We start from the raw sequence: 20,696 nt of genomic DNA on the forward strand, positions 1-20,696 counted from the left end.
TAATTAAAAAAATCATTATCAGAAACTATAGGGAACATTAGAACTAACATGTTTTATGTTGGGAACACTTTTTATGCCGTTAAGTTTTAGGTTGGCAGCGTAGTAAGACTGACATTTTGAAGTTCAAACATGGAAGTACCCAAGGAAGTACCTACTTGTACTAACTAGTAACTGCCAACTTAAGAGATGAGTTACCAAAAAAAACGACTATAATCACTGTCTTTGTACAACTGTTTTCGGCCGAAAACAGTTGTACAAAATCATCATTGTGACACCGAAATAGAAAAAATTTGTTTTACAAGCTATGGCGATCAGGTAGGACTGAATCAATCCTGTACAAATGATGTATGTGATGTGCGAAGATCTCGAGGATCGTTTGGTATTCAGTTGTATGGGATTTTTGATGCAGAAATTGATTTTAACGTGCACGTTACGGACACGATCGGACGTTTCTACCCAAAGTTATCGTGCACACGGACAGACAGACGGACAGGCAGGCAGCAATACAAAATTATAAACGATCTCGAGGATCGTTAATAATGTCTATCCATAGCTACCTTGAAATATTAAATGACCTCAACTCAAAGTAGAATTCACCAATTCCAGTTTCTTGTCTATCTCATTTTATAGGAAATCTGGGCTCAGCTTAGATGAAAAAAGAATTGATTAATATAAATTCAAAAAAGGCAATGAGTCTAATCCAGTTTGCATTTGCTGAGTTATTACTTATTATTTATAATCCTTTTCCAGGAAATAAATAATTTGAAAAGTGTGCTGTTATTATTGTTTCACGGTGTCTTTACTTGTTCAAGTAACATTTAACTAATTAAAAAATTAACAAGGTTGCACTGGAATTATTTCATTGCATATTAAGATTTAAATAAATTTGACAAGCTGCGACATTTGACGTTTTGGAGCTGACAAAACATACGAAATAAATGCACGGCGATTAACATGTGCTGGCACTGCTCCGATTTCTTTGTAGCATCAGGCAGGCGCAATAACGTATGTTGAACGCTAACTTCAAATACAATTTCAAAGGCCTCGTGGATCCTTCGCGAAAAATTAAATTGCCGTTTGAACATGGCGAGTTCTAATTGGAACACACGGTATATACCACCTGTTCATTAATAAAAAATTATCGAGCATCCCAAATGTGTATCGAAAGGATACCAAATTCATTTTCAATAAATTAAACAAATATAGCAAACGAGCTCCTGGGTATGGCTATAATATGTGCAAAACCAAATTTTAAATCTGATGTTAGTTTTGCTTTTATTTAAAGTGTATGGTATAAAATTTCATTTGAATGCTTCCATAAATAAAAAAGTTGCCACTGCGCATGCGCAAAACCAAATGGCGTTAAATTTTCTTTTATTCCTAGTGGCTATGTATCAAATTTCATTTAAATACCTTCATAAATAAGAAAGTTTGCAATTCGGTCTGTAAATTGTCGAGATGCGCAAAGGGCACTGTGAATGCTGATCGATTAGGCTCAACTTTTGGAATTGTGTTTTATATGGCTAAAGCTATGCACATATAGAATTTCATGCAATTCGGTTCATAACTAACGGAGATGTCAAAAGGGCCTACTTTATTTTTTGGGCTACATTGCCAATTCACGAACTCCGATCTACAAATTTGATAAAGAATCCACCTGCAAAATTTCATCGTAATCGGTCCGTTCGTTTATGAGTTATCGTACTAACGGACGGACGGACGGACACCACAAAATTATAAACTCGCTAGGAGCTCGTTAATAATGCAACAGTTGAAAGTGCCTAAGGATAAATTTGGTTCCTCTTGGATTAAATTTGGCGTATTCGAATAGCATCTTTGTTAATTCATCGGAAACTGATTTATGAGACAGTGCAAATTTATAAATTGTGCGTAATGTAACCTACCTCCAATTTATGGGAAATAATTATATCTACTTAAACTGGACACGTAATGGAAATTTTGCGCCTTATTTAATTCTAATCTAATAGTGTATAAACCACAGGAAATGGAAGATTAAATACGCTATCTAATTTCCGTAGCAGATTAAAACTATTTTTTAAAATTAAGATAGGTACAACTAATATATCGTCTTAACATTATTCCATGGTCTTAGGTAAAAATAGAAGATAATATACATATACGGTGTATGCCTCGGTGTATATGCCCCATAGAACTAATTTCTTTATAACGACATATTTTCTCCCCTAATTAATTTCGAGTAAACTTATATAAATAGGTTTCTTGTAGCTTGAAAAATTCTGCGTCTGCTCATGTCCGCATTTATTATTTTTCAAATCGGGAAACCGAATAAATAAATTACAATTTAGCATTCGTAAAAATCACGCATGGATGAAATTTTGTTTCAATAATTTCAAGGCACGAGTGATTTTTACTAAAATGCTAATTTATAATTTCATTAATTTCTCACAACAAAAAATTACAAATGAGCACATGAATAGACGCAGAATTTCAAAATCTCCAAAAAAATTATTTAAAACTTTGCTGTTAAACTATTTAACGGAGAAAATAGTTTAATATGAAGAAATTACCATTGAAATCCCTATGGTGCGTAAACGTACAGTCGTACACCCTGTAGAAGCAATAGTATGCACATGACTGTCATTTTAAATAAATTGGTTAAAAATAAATTTACTAATGATTTCAGTGATTTTGGACATTAACACTATCTCACATTTACTGTTTAGAGCTCATCCAGCTAGATATTAACAATCGTCATAATCTATATACAATGTTGAAAAAAAGGTGGCAACTGGCATGCATGACATGACAGAAACAGAAAACCATTAGGACTTTTTTTGAACATGTATAACTATTTACTAAAGAAAAAGACAATGAATTTGTTCAGCAGCGTCTGTCTGTCTATCAGTGTAAAGAAAATAAAATGCAGAAGGATTTAACTAAATATGCGTTTACAAATTTATCGCGATATATCTCTGTTCTCACAGTACAATTAAGTGCGAAAGAAAATTGCGTGGTAGAAGAAACTAAAACAGACATCTTTTCCTTCATTTTTAAAGTGTCAAAATAAAATTTTAATAAAGGTGACTCATTTGTTTTGGTTTTTTTTAGAAAAAACCATTTCAAATGCGAATTATCTCCGAAACGAATCAATAGAATTTAAAAAGCAAAGCAGATTAGTAATCACGATTAAATTGGCTTTCAAATAATGTGCCATTTGCCATAGAATTCCATTTAAAATTTTAGGGGTTAAGCTCCCTACGTAGAGGGGCGAAGACTTGGGTTCGTGATTTGTATTCCACCCTCGAATACAAAATTGACGTGTTCGAGGATTTTTCGAAATTTCTAAATTTAATATCCTAAAAGCCCTCTGTATACTTCTCGTTGGGCCACTCTGTATATACAGTGATATTTATTAAGAAGTAGACATAGGGATTTACTTGTGTTATTTCTCCCTATGTCTACTTTTTAATGAACAGCAACAATATTCAAATTAAATAATATAACCGCCAGATCTTTATTTGTTTGAAGAAGTTATTTTGTATGCATAAAATTAGGCGCCCTTCAGAAGAAATTTTGTCATTTAATAGTAGAGATAGGAAAAAACAATACACGTGAATCCCTACCCTATGTCTACTTCTTAATAAATTTCACTGTATATTGATGATAGACAATAACAATATACATACTGAAAGTTCCATCATTACAGCAACGGCACTGTAAGTACCTAAAAAAGGCAAGCAAGCAGTGGCGCCTATTTCTGCCTGTTCCCGAAGGCTATAGTGCCACTGTCCACAACAACTAATTGCTCGACTAATTGACGGTAAAAATCTGCAAATTTAGCGTATCTTTCTATTGAGATATGATACTGATTACCATCTTGGTAGTGTCCGAGTCTTAGCGAGACATGGGTTTTCAAAAAAATAAAGGCGCGGCAAAAACTTAGTTCCACAACTAGTTGACGGCAAAAAAACCGGTAAATTACTAATGTAGTTGCCACTTATTCTCTTGAAGTTGCCTTCGATAAGGTGATGCTTCACAAAATGAGCCCTGTTAATTAATAGCCTGACCTGTTACAGGTATTTCAGTCGAAATGTACCTATATAATACCTACCCAATTCGAATAGTGCATGATATAGTCCCTAGGGGTGCATTTTGGTTAAAGTAAGATTAGAGGTAGCGTTTTCTTTGCGACAATTTGTATCAAATTGATTGCAATTGATAGATAGATAAGACTAAGATCGAGACTAAGATGCTTGTTTTTGAAGGTACCTATTTGTAAAAAAGCTTCTAATGTATGGGGCTATCTAGCATTATTAGTAGATATACCTACCTATGGTCATGTTTACGTGTTTGTAAATTTGTAAGTATAATATTATTTATGAACAATGTGAACACATCTACAACAAAATGCCATCAAGAAACTGTACATATTGAGTTTTCAAAACCGCACAAGTAACGTAAATAGTACCTATCTATAGATATATCTAATTAATTTTTAGAAATAAGGAATTCCTTTGAATATTGACTAGGTACTACGGTAGTACTATTGAGTATTGCTTGATGACAGCTCTAGTTATATACAGATTCATAATTCGTATTTTCTTAGGTTGGATAGATACATGAATCTTAGCGTTTTCGAATGGCAAAACTCGTGCTGCACGAGTGCAATTTTTACGTTCTATTGGTAATTTTAGGGCAATTTTTTGTGTTCCATTGGCAAATAATGTGATGCAACAATTACGCACTCAGTGCAAATTACGACGCACGAGGTCCGAGAGCTCGTGGAGCTGCTAGTTAACAAATTTTCAAAACAAACGTGCGACAATTTGAATTTGTTTCTTGCGTTGGGAGAGTTTTTTGTCGTCATCTAGCGATAGCGAAGATGATGAACTAGCCATAACTTCTATTTTACAAAAAGTTGAACTTACTCATTAAACTGAACGCCAAAAATTGGCCCTTTACAGGAATTTCAAATTTATATTTGATATTGATATTCGTTTATCATAAATAATACTGAAATCGTTTGTCATTTTTTAGAATAGAGATTTGTCGATTACCTAAATCTAAAATGAGGTTATGGACAAATGAAAACAAATATTTACGAATATTTATGTTCCATTGAGAGCAATTTTCACATGGATTTCTTCAGTTTCTCGTGCAACACTCGTGCAGTAGGTACGAGTTTTGCCAATCGAAAACGCTTTTAATGTTGTCTTTGATTCAGTAGACACTGCTCCACTGCAACGCTCCAATTTAATTTGTCGATCACCAACAACAGTTTATGACGCGTTTGTTGCCTATTTTAGAGCACCCAAGTCATAGATTTATAAATTCTTTGAGCTAAAGGGCGCACGTTACATGAGTGGTACAATTAGTTATGCGAGTATAAAATCAAAATTCAACAAATTGACATGAAAATGGGAAAGAAAAGAAGTTCATCTAATCTAAATGCATTCATAAATAAACTTCGTATACGTACAAATTGTGGGGTAATTCAGATTTTTCTAATAATCAACAGGTCTAATAACGATTATTGTCTATAATTCATTAACTAAATATAAACTCATAAGCTGTATTCACATTCTAGGAGATTTAGCAGTAACATGAATTTAACATTTTCATGCATTCGGTTTGTTCCGAGACTTCTTGCGGTCCAGAAGATCGATGCGCAGAGATGAGCGCAACGATGTATATAATTGGGACGCGTTACGCAGTTTAATTCGAAAGAAAAAAAAATAATGATTGAAAAATAAACATAAATATAGGAATACAAAAAACACGCCCGGAAAATGTCAAGGGTTCACAAGTCAATACCCCGAAAAACTGTATTTCACGCTTCAATTGTTTTAGGGATGCCTATTTATTCCCTCTAATTTGAAGTGAAAGAAGCTTTTGGGTCCTTATGAGCGATCATTATTCTTATTCCCCAAGTGGCTCGATTGTGTTATTGCAGTCGGTGGTTATATGAATCTAGGATTCAGAATAGCTAATGCATAAACCCCAATAAAGCAACAATTGATTCTTGGAGGAGTTATACTAACAATTTTAAGAATCGTGACCTATATATTAAAAAATCGTCCTGGCGCCGACCTAACACATTCATCGGCAAAAGAGCAGCAGATTGGGGTGTGGGAGGTGTTAGAAATGCAAATCTCACCTTCGCAGATGAAGCCTTGCTGGATAAGGCCCCATAGCATGTCACCGCAGTGGTGGCAGTACGTGGGCTTGTGGAAGGTCTTCTTACCGAAGCTGTGCCCGTGAGCGGCGGTCGGATCGGTCGGACCCGCCACCGACGCCATGACTCCGACCTACCCGTTCACGCCAGATTTTCACCGTGAAATAACACTAGGCACACACATATTACATGTCTATGTGATCTCGAAACCGTACGCGAACATTTTGCGGCCGTGGGGTATCTCTGCGAGTCAGAGTTACATGCCTAAGGCACATTTCTCGAGACCCTCTCACATACACAGCTGACCATTACTGCCAATATTTGTATGCGCATTCGCGAGACGTCTAGACGCGTCGAGATGCTCACTGCTGCGTCGCGGCGCTGTTATGATCGGCCCACCCATCTAAAATTGGCGACGCGTACGACATCTAACCGTTTTATTTCAGACGATAGCGGTTCATTATGTAACGGAATTTTCCGCACTTTTTCCCAAAAAAATGGAATATGGTTTGATATCCGACTTTACAACAGCGTGAACGTCTTTTCAGACATATTTGAACCCCCTAAAATGTACGCCAAATTCCATTAAATTCGATGGAATTATCTCCAGATTTTGTTGCAGGATTTGGAGGTGACGAACAGTTTGAGTACCCTATCGCACCCTACCACTATGACATTTCTTTAATTTCTCATACAAACTTTCGCCGCTTTTATAAACCATATGAAATGTAAATGCAGCTCGAGACCAAGGTATAAAAGTGCTTTCCACATGGAAAAACTCACCCTGCTCTGTGTATTATTGCGGTACGTATCTAGCAATTTTTACTGGTCAACACTGCGCGGAGGAACATATTTTGCAAAAAGGATATCGGCGAAAAAACTACGTAGTTTAAAACGAGGTGTAAAATGCGCACTTAGTATTCCACGCAACGAAATTTTTTACTACTTATTTCAGTAAACATTTACAAAGGGCAAATTAAATTGATCGGTTTCCGATTATGCATTCATTTCCAACAAAAACTTTTGTTTTGTTTTGCTTACCTGGTGAGATTAATAATACTGTAGGTGATGTTTCCGCGAGAGCTATATCACTTGTCACGACCATAAAATATCGTAGATACATAATTTGACAACACCAGTTGGCTAACAAGCGGACCCAAACTGTAGAAGAAGATAGAAAAAAACTGAAAAATCATCACGTTCGTAAACCACGCTCGGGGATGGCGCCAAAATGTCGCCAACCCCACATCATGTAACCCCGCTCAGTAAAGTTGTTAATTACACAGCTTGGTAGGTAGTCTAGCGTTGGGCAACAAAATCGATTAATCGATTATAATCAAACGATAATCGATAATCGGGTTTGATTATTCTATTAAATTAATCGATTAATCGATTATTTGATTAATCGATTGTTTGATTAATCGATTATTTGATTAATCGGTTATTTGATTAATCGATTGTTTGATTAATCAATTATTAAGTAAATTTTAATTTATTATTATTAGCTGGATCATCAGTTTACGCAAAATGGAGCACTCACAGCTCACAAGTATTATTTTATTTTATAGCAGATGTTAAAACGTCACTTTAAGCAGCTAAAATGAATTAAGATTGTAGGTATCATCAAAACTAAAGCACACCTCATCTGAGAGTAAGCTGCCTAATCATTTATTTTTATTTATTTATTTTTATTTTTGACCTTCATTTTCAAATGGGCAGGGTTTCAGCCAAGGCTGTTCTACCAACCAACCAACCCACTATGCATTTGCAAATATCCATGCCCGAACCCGGATTCGAACCAGGGACACTTTGTTGATTATTGATTAATCGATCTGCCTAATAATGAACGATTTGATGAAAAGAGTAATGGAATTATTTTTTATTTTTATTATTAAATAATTAACGTATTAATGCATACAGATATTTATCACTCCTTGTATGTGACAATCGACTTTTGATTAAACGATTAGGTGATTAATCGATTATTTGATTAATCGATGATTTGATTAATCGATTATTTGAGTAAACGATTATTTGATTAAACGATTATTTGATTAATCGATTATTTGATTAATCGATTATTTGATTAATCGATTAATCAGTGTAATCGATTATTTTTCATAATCGATTATCGATTATTCAAATCCGTAATCGCCCAGCCCTAGTAGGTACACGTACCCGGTACACTCCTCGCCTTTCTACAAGCGATCTTTTACGTCCCCTCGGTTGCTGATAGTCGGCTAAAGTGAAATTCAGTCCAATTCTGTAACTTAAAATAACCTTAACAACTTGCTAATAGTGAAGGTAATTGCTAGATGAGCAATATTTGTTAAAAGTTTTTCTAGTGTAAGAGATGTTTGTTGGCAACAACGCTTTGTTTAATTTCATGTAAAAGTGACAACACTGTTTTTGTAAATGTTATGAAGTTAAGTTCAGTCGAATGAATAATAAGATGGCGTCTATGACATTGTTCGAAAAAGATGTAATGTTCTGAATGGTTTCATTTAATAAAGAAGTTAGGTATTTTGTGAGTGTTTGTTAGAGGAGAGATAACAGTTATCAGAAGTGGGATAAAGAAGATACTGAAGATATGATTGGTGACGATCGTGAAGCAGATGTCGGGAGCGGAATGGCTGCTGGAAGTGCGAGCGAGGCACTAGGGTTGGCTTCCGCAGGACATAACATCACGGTAGAAGATTTAATTTCAATCGTAGTCTCCACGTTAAATAGGAGAGAGGAAGTAAATCGAAAACTATCCAATGCCGAGATAGCTGCGTTGATTCCAGAGTTCCATGGCGGCGATGAAGATGATGCCGACACATGGTTTAAGAGAGTGGAAACCGTTAAAACCACGTACGAGGTGACTGACCGCGTTGCTGTAGTTCTTTTGGCGGGAAAATTAAAAGGCAGCGCGTCCAAATGGTACAACTCCAAGCCTGAATATGCAGCGTTGCAATACAATGATCTCAAAAAGGAAATGGTGGCCATGTTTAGCAGGCGGGAAAGTCGCATCATGCTCATGCGCAAATTCGATAACCGGAAGTGGAGGAAAAACGAAACTTTCTCCAATTATTATCATGAGAAGTTAATGATGGGTAACAAGTTGGATTTAGCGGAACAGGATTTAATTGCCTACATGATTGACGGATTGGATAACCCAGTGTTGCAGGCACAGGCAAGGTTGAGTCGCTTCAAAACTTTGGTTGAATTGTTGGATACGTTGAATACACTTACTGCAAGCGAACGTAGTGGGTATGTGTCAAGACCAGGCGGCAGTGGACTCAGGGCCGAGAGTAGAAGCATACCCACACAGGCAAAAGAAGAAACGAAGAGAATTACATGCTTCAGGTGTTCAAAGGACGGTCACTACGCCTCAGCATGCACGGAGGTAAAGGCGTCGGTCTGTTACTCTTGCAAGCAGTCCGGGCACCTACGCAGAGATTGTCCGCAGAAGGGTAGTGGTTCGACTACAGTGCAACAGCCAGACAGCACGTCAACGTTGTTGGTAGCGGAACAAAGCTCAATCCCGAGTGTATATTCTGTAGAAGTTGACTTTCCATTTGGAGACGAGGGTGTAGTGTTGAAGGCTATCTTGGATTCAGGTAGTGGAATTTCGTTAGTTAAGTCAAAGCATGTACCCATGAACGTTAGAGAAGCTTATGTATCGAATAATACCTTTACAGGGATAAATAACTCTAAGTTGCAGATTTTAGGCATTTATTGCAATGACGTCAAGGTAAATGATATCCATATACCGATCAAATTTCATGTAGTGAATGACGACATAATGGAATGTGATTGCTTGCTAGGTCGTGATTTTATTTCACATGAACAAATTACTGTCACGTTTAGGGCCAATGGTGTCATTATAACAGAAAACAACTTGCCCGAAAGTCAATTAATGCTAATCGATGTAGGGAACAATGCTGACTTTAAATTGGATATTGGTGAAGTTGATTGTCAAGGTAAGATAGAGTTAGAAAAAGTATTTCAAGAAAAATACGTAAATGCAGTTAGGCCAGATACCCCTAAGGTTGATTTTGTGGCAGACATTAGGTTGGAAGATAATCACTCCCAAGTTTTATTACAAGCCACGTAGGTTGGCTTATAGTGATAAATTAGAGGTGCAAAAACTGATTGCAGATTTGTTGAGTCGCAACATAATTAGGCAAAGTTCATCACCATATTCATCACCGATTGTATTAGTTAACAAGAAAAATGGATCTAAGAGGTTGTGTGTTGATTTTAGAGATTTAAATAAAATTACTGTTAAAGATAGGTTTCCTTTACCACTGATCGAGGATCAATTAGATAGTTTAAGTGGAAAAAGTTGTTTTAGCAAGTTAGATCTTAAAGATGCATTTTTTAATATTAAGTTAGATGCAGATGCTTCGAAATTTACTTCTTTTGTGACATCACAGGGACAGTATGAATTCCTGAGGTTACCTTTTGGGTTTTGCAATAGCCCTTCGATTTTTGCAAGATTTATAGCTGAAGTTTTTCGTAGTTTGATTGATTCAGGTAAAGTTTTGGTTTACCTGGATGATTTAATGGTAGCTACTGAAACTGTAAAAGAAAATATTGAAATTTTAGAAGAAGTATTTACTGTATTAGTAGATAATTTGTTAGAATTGAGGATACAAAAGTGTAGTTTTTTGAAAAGTGAGTTAGAGTATCTAGGGTATGTGATAAATGGAAAAGGCATCCAACCCAATGTCGAAAATGTGAAAGCCGTAATTAACTTTCCCATACCACAGAACGTGAAGCAGGTGCAAAGCTTTATAGGGCTGACTAGTTATTTTAGACGGTTTGTTGCCAATTTCTCAATCATTGCTAAACCATTGTATGATTTAACAAAAAAAGAAGCTGTTTTTAAGTTTGGGAAGGAGGAAATTGATGTAATGGATGTGCTAAAGCAATCGTTGATTAGTGCTCCTGTTTTAGCTATATATTCGCCTGGTAGGGAAACAGAATTACATTGTGATGCTTGCACGCAGGGTTTTGGGGCTGTTTTAATGCAGAGACAACCGGACAATCTTTTTCATCCTGTTAGCTTTTTTAGCAAAAGAACAACGAATTGTGAGTCACGTTATCATAGCTATGAGCTAGAGTGCCTAGCGATTGTTTATGCCGTTAAAAGATTTGAAATTTATTTAAAGGGTGCGAAATTTAAAATAGTTACAGATTGTAATAGTATTAAACTTACATTCGCGAAGAAGGAGGTTGTGCCACGCATTATGCGATGGGTACTTCTTTTGGAGAACTTCGATTATCAATTAGAACATAGAGCAGGGACTCGTATGAAACATGTCGATGCTCTCAGTCGTGTTTATTCTGTTTTAGTGATTGAGGATAATACGTTAGAGCAAAATTTAGCCTATAAGCAAAATGGCGATTTGGAAATTCGGGAAATTGTAGCGAAGTTGGAAAAGCAAGAAAGTCAATTTTATGAATTAAAGAATGGGTTAGTGTACCGCAAGTTGGGTGATAAATTGTTGTTTTATGTACCACGAGTGATGCAATATCAAATCTTGTTTAAGTACCATGATGAAATGGGTCACCAGGGGGTAGAAAAAACAGCTGATTTAATATTAATGACTTACTGGTTCCCAAAACTCAGGGAAAAGGTTAGGGAGCATATAAGTAATTGCTTAAAGTGTATAGTTTACAATCCTGTTAGTGGGAAGAAAGAGGGGGAACTTCACCCAATACCTAAAGGTAATGTTCCATTTGATACTGTGCATGTGGACCACATTGGCCCACTTGAGAAAACTAGTAAAGGCAAAAAACATATTTTAGTTGTAATTGATGGTTTCACTAAATTTACTAAACTGTATCCGTGCAAATCAGTAGATGCAAATGAGACTCTGAAGCATTTGGAAAATTATTTTCATAGTTATAGTTTTCCGAAGAGGTTAATTTCTGATAGGGGTGCCGCATTCACGTCGTTAGCTTTTAATGAGTACATTGAAAGTGTTCATGTTCAACATATTAAGATAGCTGCAGGTATGCCGCGTGCTAATGGGCAGGTAGAACGGGTTAATAGAGTATTAGCACCGCTGTTGGCAAAACTTTGTAACGATTCAGATCGTTGGGATGAGGTAGTGAATGTTGCGGAATATGCATTAAATAATACTGTGCATAAGAGTACTGGCAATACGCCTAGCAAATTGTTATTTGGTATAAATCAGAGAGGGCCAGCAATTGATTTAGTAAGAGATTTTTTAGAAAATGAAGGTGAACGGAATTTAGATGATGATCGGCTAAAGGCCGCAGAAAGAATTGTTAAATTTCAGGAGTATAGTCAAAATTATTTTAATGGGACTCATAAGTCACCATGGAAATATTCGGTAGGTGATTACGTAGTGATTACTAACACGGTAACCACGCCTGGGTATAATAAGAAACTTCTGCCAAAATTTAAGGGACCCTATATTGTATCAAAGCTGTTAGATAATGATAGGTATGTTGTAAAAGATGTCGACGGATTCCAGTTAACTCAAATCCCATTTGAGGGCATCGTAGAATCATCTCGAATGAAACCTTGGTCCGAAAACAATCCTTCCACATCTTAAATAAGTAGTGTTTTAGTCCTAAGTTTTTCTTGTATTATTTTTAGTTATGATCGAGGCGATCATATTTCAGGAATGGCCGAGTTGTAAGAGATGTTTGTTGGCAACAACGCTTTGTTTAATTTCATGTAAAAGTGACAACACTGTTTTTGTAAATGTTATGAAGTTAAGTTCAGTCGAATGAATAATAAGATGGCGTCTATGACATTGTTCGAAAAAGATGTAATGTTCTGAATGGTTTCATTTAATAAAGAAGTTAGGTATTTTGTGAGTGTTTGTTAGAGGAGAGATAACACTGTGATATTTGTATTGCCACATGCCCATAGTATTGTTAGGTTAGCTCTCAAATTGTTCTCTGTTTATGTTTATGATAGATTGAAGAGGTTATATTATTTTTGTTATCCACGCGTGTTTTACGATAGTAGCATTATTCGGCTGTAAATCACTTTTAATTCGATAAAAATGTCTAGTTGTGTGAACCATACACACTCAATTTTGTTTTGGTTAGTTAATACCAACCATGCTTTATCAGCAGTGTTGTGATGTATCTAGATATAGTATCTAGATACTTTAGATATTTGAAAAGTATCTAGATATTAAGATCTTTTTCAAAATTTGTATCTGTATCTACAATTCAGATACTTTTTTTTGTATCTAAGATTTTAGGTACATTTTCTATTTTCTTTATTGTCCAATTCCAATTCAAGTACTTGTCCAAAAATCAAAGTCGCACAAATTAGAAATTTTATTTGTATATAATATCATGAAAATAACTCATGTTGCGCATCAAAAACTGCAGCAACTAAATTCTGCATAAAATTGCATAAGTGTGAATGTCACATTATTAGGAGAGAAAGAAGCCGCCTCAAATCAGAAATTGCTTGATACACCCCTGTATTGTTGAGTTATTTCGCATTCTCTAGTAGACTGTATTCTTTGGTAAAAATTTTAAGGTTATGTTCGTAAGATTTAGAAGATATATTAAAAATTTACCAAGAAAATGATTCGACACATTTCACGAATCTCATCACAATTTAGCAAACCATTTACAGTAATTATTGAAGGTAATATAGGCAGTGGAAAGAGTACATTCCTGCAACACTTTGAAAACCATAAGGATGTTTGTGTATTATCGGAACCAGTAGAAATGTGGCGCAATTGTGCAGGTCACAATTTGCTTGCAAATCACTACGAAAATCCAGTTAAATGGTCGTTCACGTTCCAATCGTACATTCAACTTACAATGCTGCAGCGTCATACTTTTGTAACCAGTAAACCAATTAAATTGCTAGAACGTTCCATTTTTAGTGCACGATACTGCTTTATTGAACAATTATTTAGACGTGGAACGCTCGAAGCACCATCTGTTTCTGTGCTTAATGAGTGGTTCAAATATGTAATAACCAAATTTGACGTATCTGTTGATCTGATTGTGTATTTGCGTACATCGCCGGAAGTAGTTTATGAACGTGTTTTAACAAGAAATCGAAAAGAAGAACAATCTGTATCGTTACAATATTTAAAAGACTTACATGACTTGCATGAGAACTGGCTATTTCACAAGACTGCTTTTTCTCGTCCCGCACATGTCTTGACCCTGAATGCAGACTTGGGTCGATTGGCAATACGGGAAGAATATCAAAAATGTGAAGACCACTTGCTTAGTGTTACTGGTTAAAGATTTGCATTTATATATTAAATCTTAATGTCATATGTACAAGTTATTTATTTGAAAATTGGAAGAATATAAGTGCCACAGTCAGTAGACAATCACTCTTTCCTCTTAAGTCATATGAGTACTTTTCAGTACATCAGTTACCGTCTAGACTCACAGTTTCTTAGTATAACAGTACCAGGATAATTGATCTTTTCATAAAGGAAAGTTTCACATCAAAAAGCAATTCTCTAAGGTATTTAACATGTTATACCATGCTTACAAAAATGTCACCTTGTTGCAGGAGGTAGGTATCACAAAAAACATGTAGGAAGTCAGTTTTTAATGGTGATTAAACTAATAGGGACCAAACATACTAATTACAAAATCATCAGTCTGTAAAAAAAATCAGCTTCGTTCATCCAACCCAACCATGATACCTATAATAACCCAACTGTAACCTATATATCTGTAGAAAGTTCGTGAAAAACCGACGAATTGTTTTTTACGGAGTTATCAAATGTTCGCGATTTTTTAAAATAGTTTTTTAAGAGCTAGGTATTATCGACGTTTTCGTTAGGTGTATAACTTATTTTCTCGAAAAATTACCTTTTAGAATTTGTACCGCAAGTTGTACTCGCAGCGTCTTAAGTCATATGACCTGAGGCGGCAGATGGTCGATTTTAGCATCCTCGCGATAGGGCAAAATGGATTGGTTAACATTTATTGATCATTCTCGTTCAGTGGATTTCGAGCTAGCTCCGCTCCTCTTATCATGTGGATCCAGCCTAAGGGTAGATAAAGTGAAACAGACGAGTGTAAATTCTAATGACATCTGTCATTCTTATTTCAAATGCACGATATAAAATGACGTTGAGAACTATGACAATTCTGTTTCTATGGAAACGATCGCGACAGTAGAACCTTAGCGTAAGCTTGCTATTTTTGGCGTCTCTAAACTAAATTCAGAATTGTCAGAAGCGTGAATGGTGGATGCACAAAAATGTCACGTTTTTGAATGTGCAATCATTTTGTATGACGCTCAGATTTCTGTTGACGACAGAAATTTTGTGCGCGCATACAAAAAGTTTCAACGTGTGGATGCAAATTGTGCGTCGCACATCAGTAGCGGCGTAAGTGATCAGGTAAGCTGCCGCGTTTTTATTCGTTAGGTATTATATTATACAGGGTGTGTTAGTAAATTCGATGTAGGTTTGATTGAGGATGCAAATACAAGCATTTTGACATGAGGAACCCATGTCCGGAAACGCAATCATTCAGCGCTACGCGTCCTTAAAGTTGCGCGCTTTTGCGCCTGAGATTTAGCGCCCCTGGATTTTTTCGTAAATCGTATGGGGTCACATGAAAAACAAGGTAAACGAAACAATCTGCCCGCACCCTCCGGACCATTCCAGGAGTTTTCGAAAAAATGAGACAGTCCATCGCTCGTCGCTACTCCGCTGCACAGCGTGCATTCATGTGGGGGATGAAATTTTGAGAAATTCTTGTAAGGCCTGCTATTAAATGCTTCATTGTTTCGTTTCTTTGAAAAAATGTCATTGCTGATCATTGCTCGGGTGACCGACGGGTGCACATTGAGTGGGCTACCCCGCACGCGCAACTTTAAGGACGCGTAGCGCTGAATGATTGCGTTTCCGGACATGGGTTCCTCATGTCAAAATGCTTGTATTTGCACCCTCAATCACACCTCAAAATATCTACATCGAATTCACTAACACCAGTAGGTATATTAATTTGACTTTTGAGTTTGCTTATGTCCTTTGTTTTATAAATGTCTGATTGTAGAATACTGTCCCGCGAATTCCTGCGGGAATTTATTGAATTATTTTGTAGTAGTGCACGTGCACGAACGCATAAAAAATCGTCCGTCTGTAGTAGCCCATTATAATTACAGAATTTCAAAATTTAAAATTCCATTATAATTACAAGAAACCCGATCGTGGATGCTGAAATGTAACTCAGGATTTCCTAATTCATGTAAGTATTCCAATCGTCTTGCAACCGGCCGTAAGATTCATAAACTCACAGAGTTTAAACCTTATACTTGCTCAGTCTTATAAAAAGAGGGCTCACAACCGCCTTGAATAAAAGCCTCATCTTGCTACCCTGATTCTTTGACATTTGCCGTTATTTACATATACCCGGCACACGTACGACATCTCCTCACTAGCAGTTGCAGAAGAAAATGAAGGGGGTCCCAAACGCAAAAGGGAATTAAGTTATGAAGGCACAGAATGAAGAGTACTTACTCATTTTTCCTTACTCTGTGATGAAGGTAATTTAAGACTCCAATTGGAAGTTGATGGTCAGGGTTGTTAAGAAGCAAGATGATATAATGTAAATTATATCAGTTTCTCTCTACCAATTTGTTTTTTTCTTACATATCCACATTTGCTTTTTATGAGTTTCACACTTTCATTACATATACTGCAATCAAAGGTTTCTCATAAAAATAGGTCATTTCTATTAATTCCCCCAATCCTAAAAAAACTGTTATACCCGAAAACAAAACTTACCAAACAAAAGCAATTGACAAAATTGGATTCGAATAACTTTTAGCTTTTATTATTTTACATTTATCACACAATACATCAACATATAACAGCCTTATTAAGAATCGTCGAAGGTCATTCTACCTACGCCATGATTTTTTATGTACCTGCGGTACTGCTTGTACCTGGAATTTTCTGCCAACTGTTTTTTCATAGTTTCTTCTTTCTCTTTTTGCCACACTTTATAATTTTGCTTAATCCACAGTTGATTTTTTAGATACTCGGCTTTTTCGTGATCTTCGATCGAATCAAACTGATGCTGCCCCATGTTCATGTACTTTCGTATAATGTAAAGCTTCTCGTCTTCGGTGTAAGGTTTCCTAAGAATGGAATGGTTCCACACCCACGACAAGTACCAATAAATGTACTTTACCAACGTGTACGGTGATAAAATTAATTGTATCCAAAGGATATCGAAAAACGTAGGTTTTGCATATGCCCCTTTTATATCCATTTTCTCTTCAATAACCATTCGTATGATCGATTCTTGTTCTTCTTTCTGTTCCGACTTACTTTTTCCACGTTTTTTATGACCTGCATCTGTTCCTAGAAATCCTTGTTGTTGGGCAATTTCCAATGCTCGATTTCTATACTTGGGTACTGTCATGAAATATTTAATGGCAGTTTCATATCGTTGCCACGCGCTGTAGTACTGTATAATCGAAATGATGGATATTGTAACAAAAATTACAATTCGTACATCTACCTTTGGCGCTACACGTCTTCTATAGTATCGATAATAGTGAGCATAATATTCATCCGGATTGTCTAACATATAATCATAATCAGTTCTTGACTCTTCATCTTTTAAAATTTCGTAAGCATTAGCGACTATTTTAAATTTTTCTTCCGCTTCTGCTTTGGCTTTGAGATCTCGATGCAAATCTGGATGGTATTTCTTTGCTAGCTGTCGATAACTTCTCGCAATTTCATTCTTGCTGGATGCCCTTGTAACACCAAGTACGTCATAGCAATTTTCTTTTCCACAATACAAGCCTTCCAGCAACTGGGCTTGTGATAAGTGGGATATCGCGACGACACTGATTAATAATATGTAAATTCGATCGAGCATTCTTGACTGCAGAATTAGTTCGTATGTTCATTCATGCCATTCATAATAACGGCATTACAAAATCACCGCTGCTATGTAAAGCCACGTTTAAATTTCTTCATGATTGCAAATACGTACCAGTCTAGAAAAAAGTGACAAAGGTTAAGGTGAATGGCAATCATCGAATACATACAGGGTTAGTCAGTTTAACATAGCAAGTGGCGCGATTCGGCCATTTTTGGTAGCCATTTTAGTATACTGTGGCTCATAGAGTAGTGTTTTTCTTAAAACTGTTATTCGTATGTTTTTTCACTATATTAGCGTCATAGTGTAAGAATAGTCTTACACTATGCTAAAATGTCTCAATAAAGCGCTGTTAGCATTCAGGTTGTTTGCTTGTTTTGTAGAATTGATTATTTTATTTTTGCATGGCAGATAATACATTATACTATGCGATCAACAATCAGTTCCTGTCGAGTCACCTTTGGAATTTTTGTTTACATGGGAAATCGTATTCAACTTGAACTTCCAAAGGCAACTCGACAGCAACTCATTTTTGATCGCCCGTTATACAGTGTGTAAAGCGATGGGGTATACAAGAGGGAATTTTTTTTAAATATTGATTTATGAAAAAAATTTATTCTTCATGATATTTTTTGCTTGCTTTGAAAGTGACAATAACTTTTCGATAATCTAAAATTCATTTATAGAAATCTGGAAAAATAATAAAATTAATTTTTTTAATTGAAAGTTATCATTCTACATTATAATCAAGATAGCGTATTGCTATCAAACCACAAACAATCGAAACGTTATTTATTGGTACTTTCAAACCAAACAAAAAATATCATGAAGAATAAATTTTTTTCATAAATCAATTACACACTGTATATACCAAGATAGAGAAGTCTAGTATTATTGCAATAATGTTTTTTTACTACTGATGCGTCTGATGATTATTAACCTTTTTTCCACTTATAAAGTAAGTTTTCTCGGCAGTCGTTCAAAGTGAGTTAATAATGTGGTCATTATTAACTAGTAGTCAAATGACAATGAGAACTGTCATGCACATTAATTTAATTTGCAACCGTCAAAATTTTACCGCGGTTAAAAATGTGTCAAAATTTTCACGGTTCTGATTGTATTAGTTTCAAATATCAAATCCATACTAAGTATATAGCTGTTGCTTATGATACGAAACTGTCACTCCGAACAAGTCTAGCTAATGTGCTAATTTCGAATGCACTTATGACTTATCTCTTGATGCGATGTCCAGTTTTGGTGCAAATTCTTTCGCAAATCTTGAAACCGCTGTGAATATTAATTCAGGAAATAAACATGCCGAATATCCCGAGTGCTTAAAAATAGCCTGATTAAATTTTGTCGTTTTTCGCCAAATTGTTTTGCTAAGAAGATGTACTTCTCGTTAATTTTCCACCCAAAAATTTTGTTACGTGGCAAGTTGACTCGACGTACTTCTAAGCAAACCATTTGACGAAAACGTCAAAATTTAATCGGCTGTTTTTATGCACTTGGGATATTACTGTTGATTAGGTATACCAATTAATAAGATGATTACTCATTCCACCATTAAATCTTCGTCGACAAGCATTTGAGCAGATCTTCTTGTTTAAATTATTAAATGGAGAAGTTCATGCTAGTGAACTACTACACAGTCTAAATTTTGTGGCACCCATCAAAAGAACTACCAGCAAGAAATTATTTTACATTAATAATATGCATAGAACTAATTACGCCATGTTTACACCAGTTGATAAGATTTGCTCAGATGCAAACGGACTTAATATTAACATGTTTAGTGTACCATTTTCGAAGTTCCGGAGAGAACTGGAACATAAATTGTAGGTATGGTTAAGTTATTTGTAATTTTTATAATGGATACTGTCCATCAAAAAAAAAAATATATATTATTATTATTGTCGGTGTTTCCGAGCGAGTGGGTTGTGATAACGTGGTGTGTTTATGTGAAGAAGGAGTTTTGTGTTTTATTATTTATTATTATTATTATTATTATTATTATTATTATCAATGATTATACATAATCAATGGTATTCTGTTTTGCACGAGGAGACTTCTTCATTAGGGACATTAGGCCGAAAAAAAGACGTTTAAGCTAAATAAAGTTCAATCCTCCTTACAATGCGCATGCGAAACAAAGAAACGTCAAAGTTGCAAATTGTTGTTAAGTAAAATGGTAGGTAAGGTAATTGTGAAAAATGCAATAAATTGTTTTCATCACAGGCTATTACATATAATGAATAAACATATTCGTAATGTACATTTAAACTCGCAGACTTTGAGGTTGTCGTTTTTCTGACGAAATTTGTAAATAATTGAAGATTTTTTTCCAAGATCTTAGTCTTGACTTAACCAAAGAACATAAAATTTTAGTTCTTATCTTATTTTATTCCCTCTAATTGCACATATGACGAGTCTGGCCGGAGCATTTTTTTTAAATTTATGCTGTGGTCTAACTTGTGCTATATACCGGGTGAATACTTTCAAACCGAACATAGGGAATTAACATGGGAAAACAGTTTTTGGCAGCTTGTTGCTCCCTAAATTAACTTAGAGGGTTCATAATGGCACCACTGGAAAGCAGAAGAAGATTTTTTTCTCATCTAACTAAATGCGAATTAGTTTAGTTTTATTTGTATTTTCTCATTAT

At 35.5% G+C, this 20,696-nt stretch overlaps 3 protein-coding genes across 9 annotated transcripts in view; 1 reads left to right on the top strand and 2 right to left on the bottom strand.

The window, feature by feature from the left end:
• LOC116181662 (diacylglycerol kinase theta) overlaps positions 1–6,516 on the bottom strand; it is a 37,252-nt gene extending 30,736 nt beyond the window's left edge. For 5 of the 7 annotated variants that reach the window (XM_031502060.1, XM_031502063.1, XM_031502062.1 and 2 more), the window contains exon 1: positions 6,140–6,515. In XM_031502060.1, the coding sequence (XP_031357920.1) occupies positions 6,140–6,281 (142 nt within the window). In that variant the 5' untranslated portion in view covers positions 6,282–6,515. Of the gene's footprint in view, positions 1–6,139 lie in introns of all 7 variants that reach the window. The other 2 variants (XM_031502066.1, XM_031502061.1) reach the window with 1 other exon arrangement.
• A 7,149-nt stretch (positions 6,517–13,665) lies between these two features.
• LOC116181669 (deoxynucleoside kinase-like) lies at positions 13,666–14,499 on the top strand. The gene has a single exon (XM_031502077.1). The coding sequence runs from the start codon at positions 13,730–13,732 to the stop codon at positions 14,405–14,407; it is 678 nt and encodes a 225-aa protein (XP_031357937.1). The 5' UTR covers positions 13,666–13,729; the 3' UTR covers positions 14,408–14,499.
• A 2,443-nt stretch (positions 14,500–16,942) lies between these two features.
• On the bottom strand, positions 16,943–18,181 carry LOC116181668 (dnaJ homolog subfamily C member 25 homolog). Its single transcript, XM_031502076.1, has one exon. It carries the CDS (start codon positions 18,026–18,028, stop codon positions 17,015–17,017), a length of 1,014 nt encoding a protein of 337 aa, XP_031357936.1. The 5' UTR covers positions 18,029–18,181; the 3' UTR covers positions 16,943–17,014.
• Positions 18,182–20,696: the final 2,515 nt, after the last annotated feature.

The sequence above is a fragment of the Photinus pyralis genome, unplaced genomic scaffold, assembly GCF_008802855.1.
Source record: "Photinus pyralis isolate 1611_PpyrPB1 unplaced genomic scaffold, Ppyr1.3 Ppyr1.4_unclustered_Scaffold1534, whole genome shotgun sequence".
Taxonomy (NCBI): domain Eukaryota; kingdom Metazoa; phylum Arthropoda; class Insecta; order Coleoptera; family Lampyridae; genus Photinus; species Photinus pyralis.

Bases quoted from the DNA above. Each gene is read 5' to 3' on its own strand.
- LOC116181669 (XM_031502077.1), top strand. From the start codon at position 13,730: ATGATTCGACACATTTCACGAATCTCATCACAATTTAGCAAACCATTT.
- LOC116181668 (XM_031502076.1), bottom strand. From the start codon at position 18,028: ATGCTCGATCGAATTTACATATTATTAATCAGTGTCGTCGCGATATCC.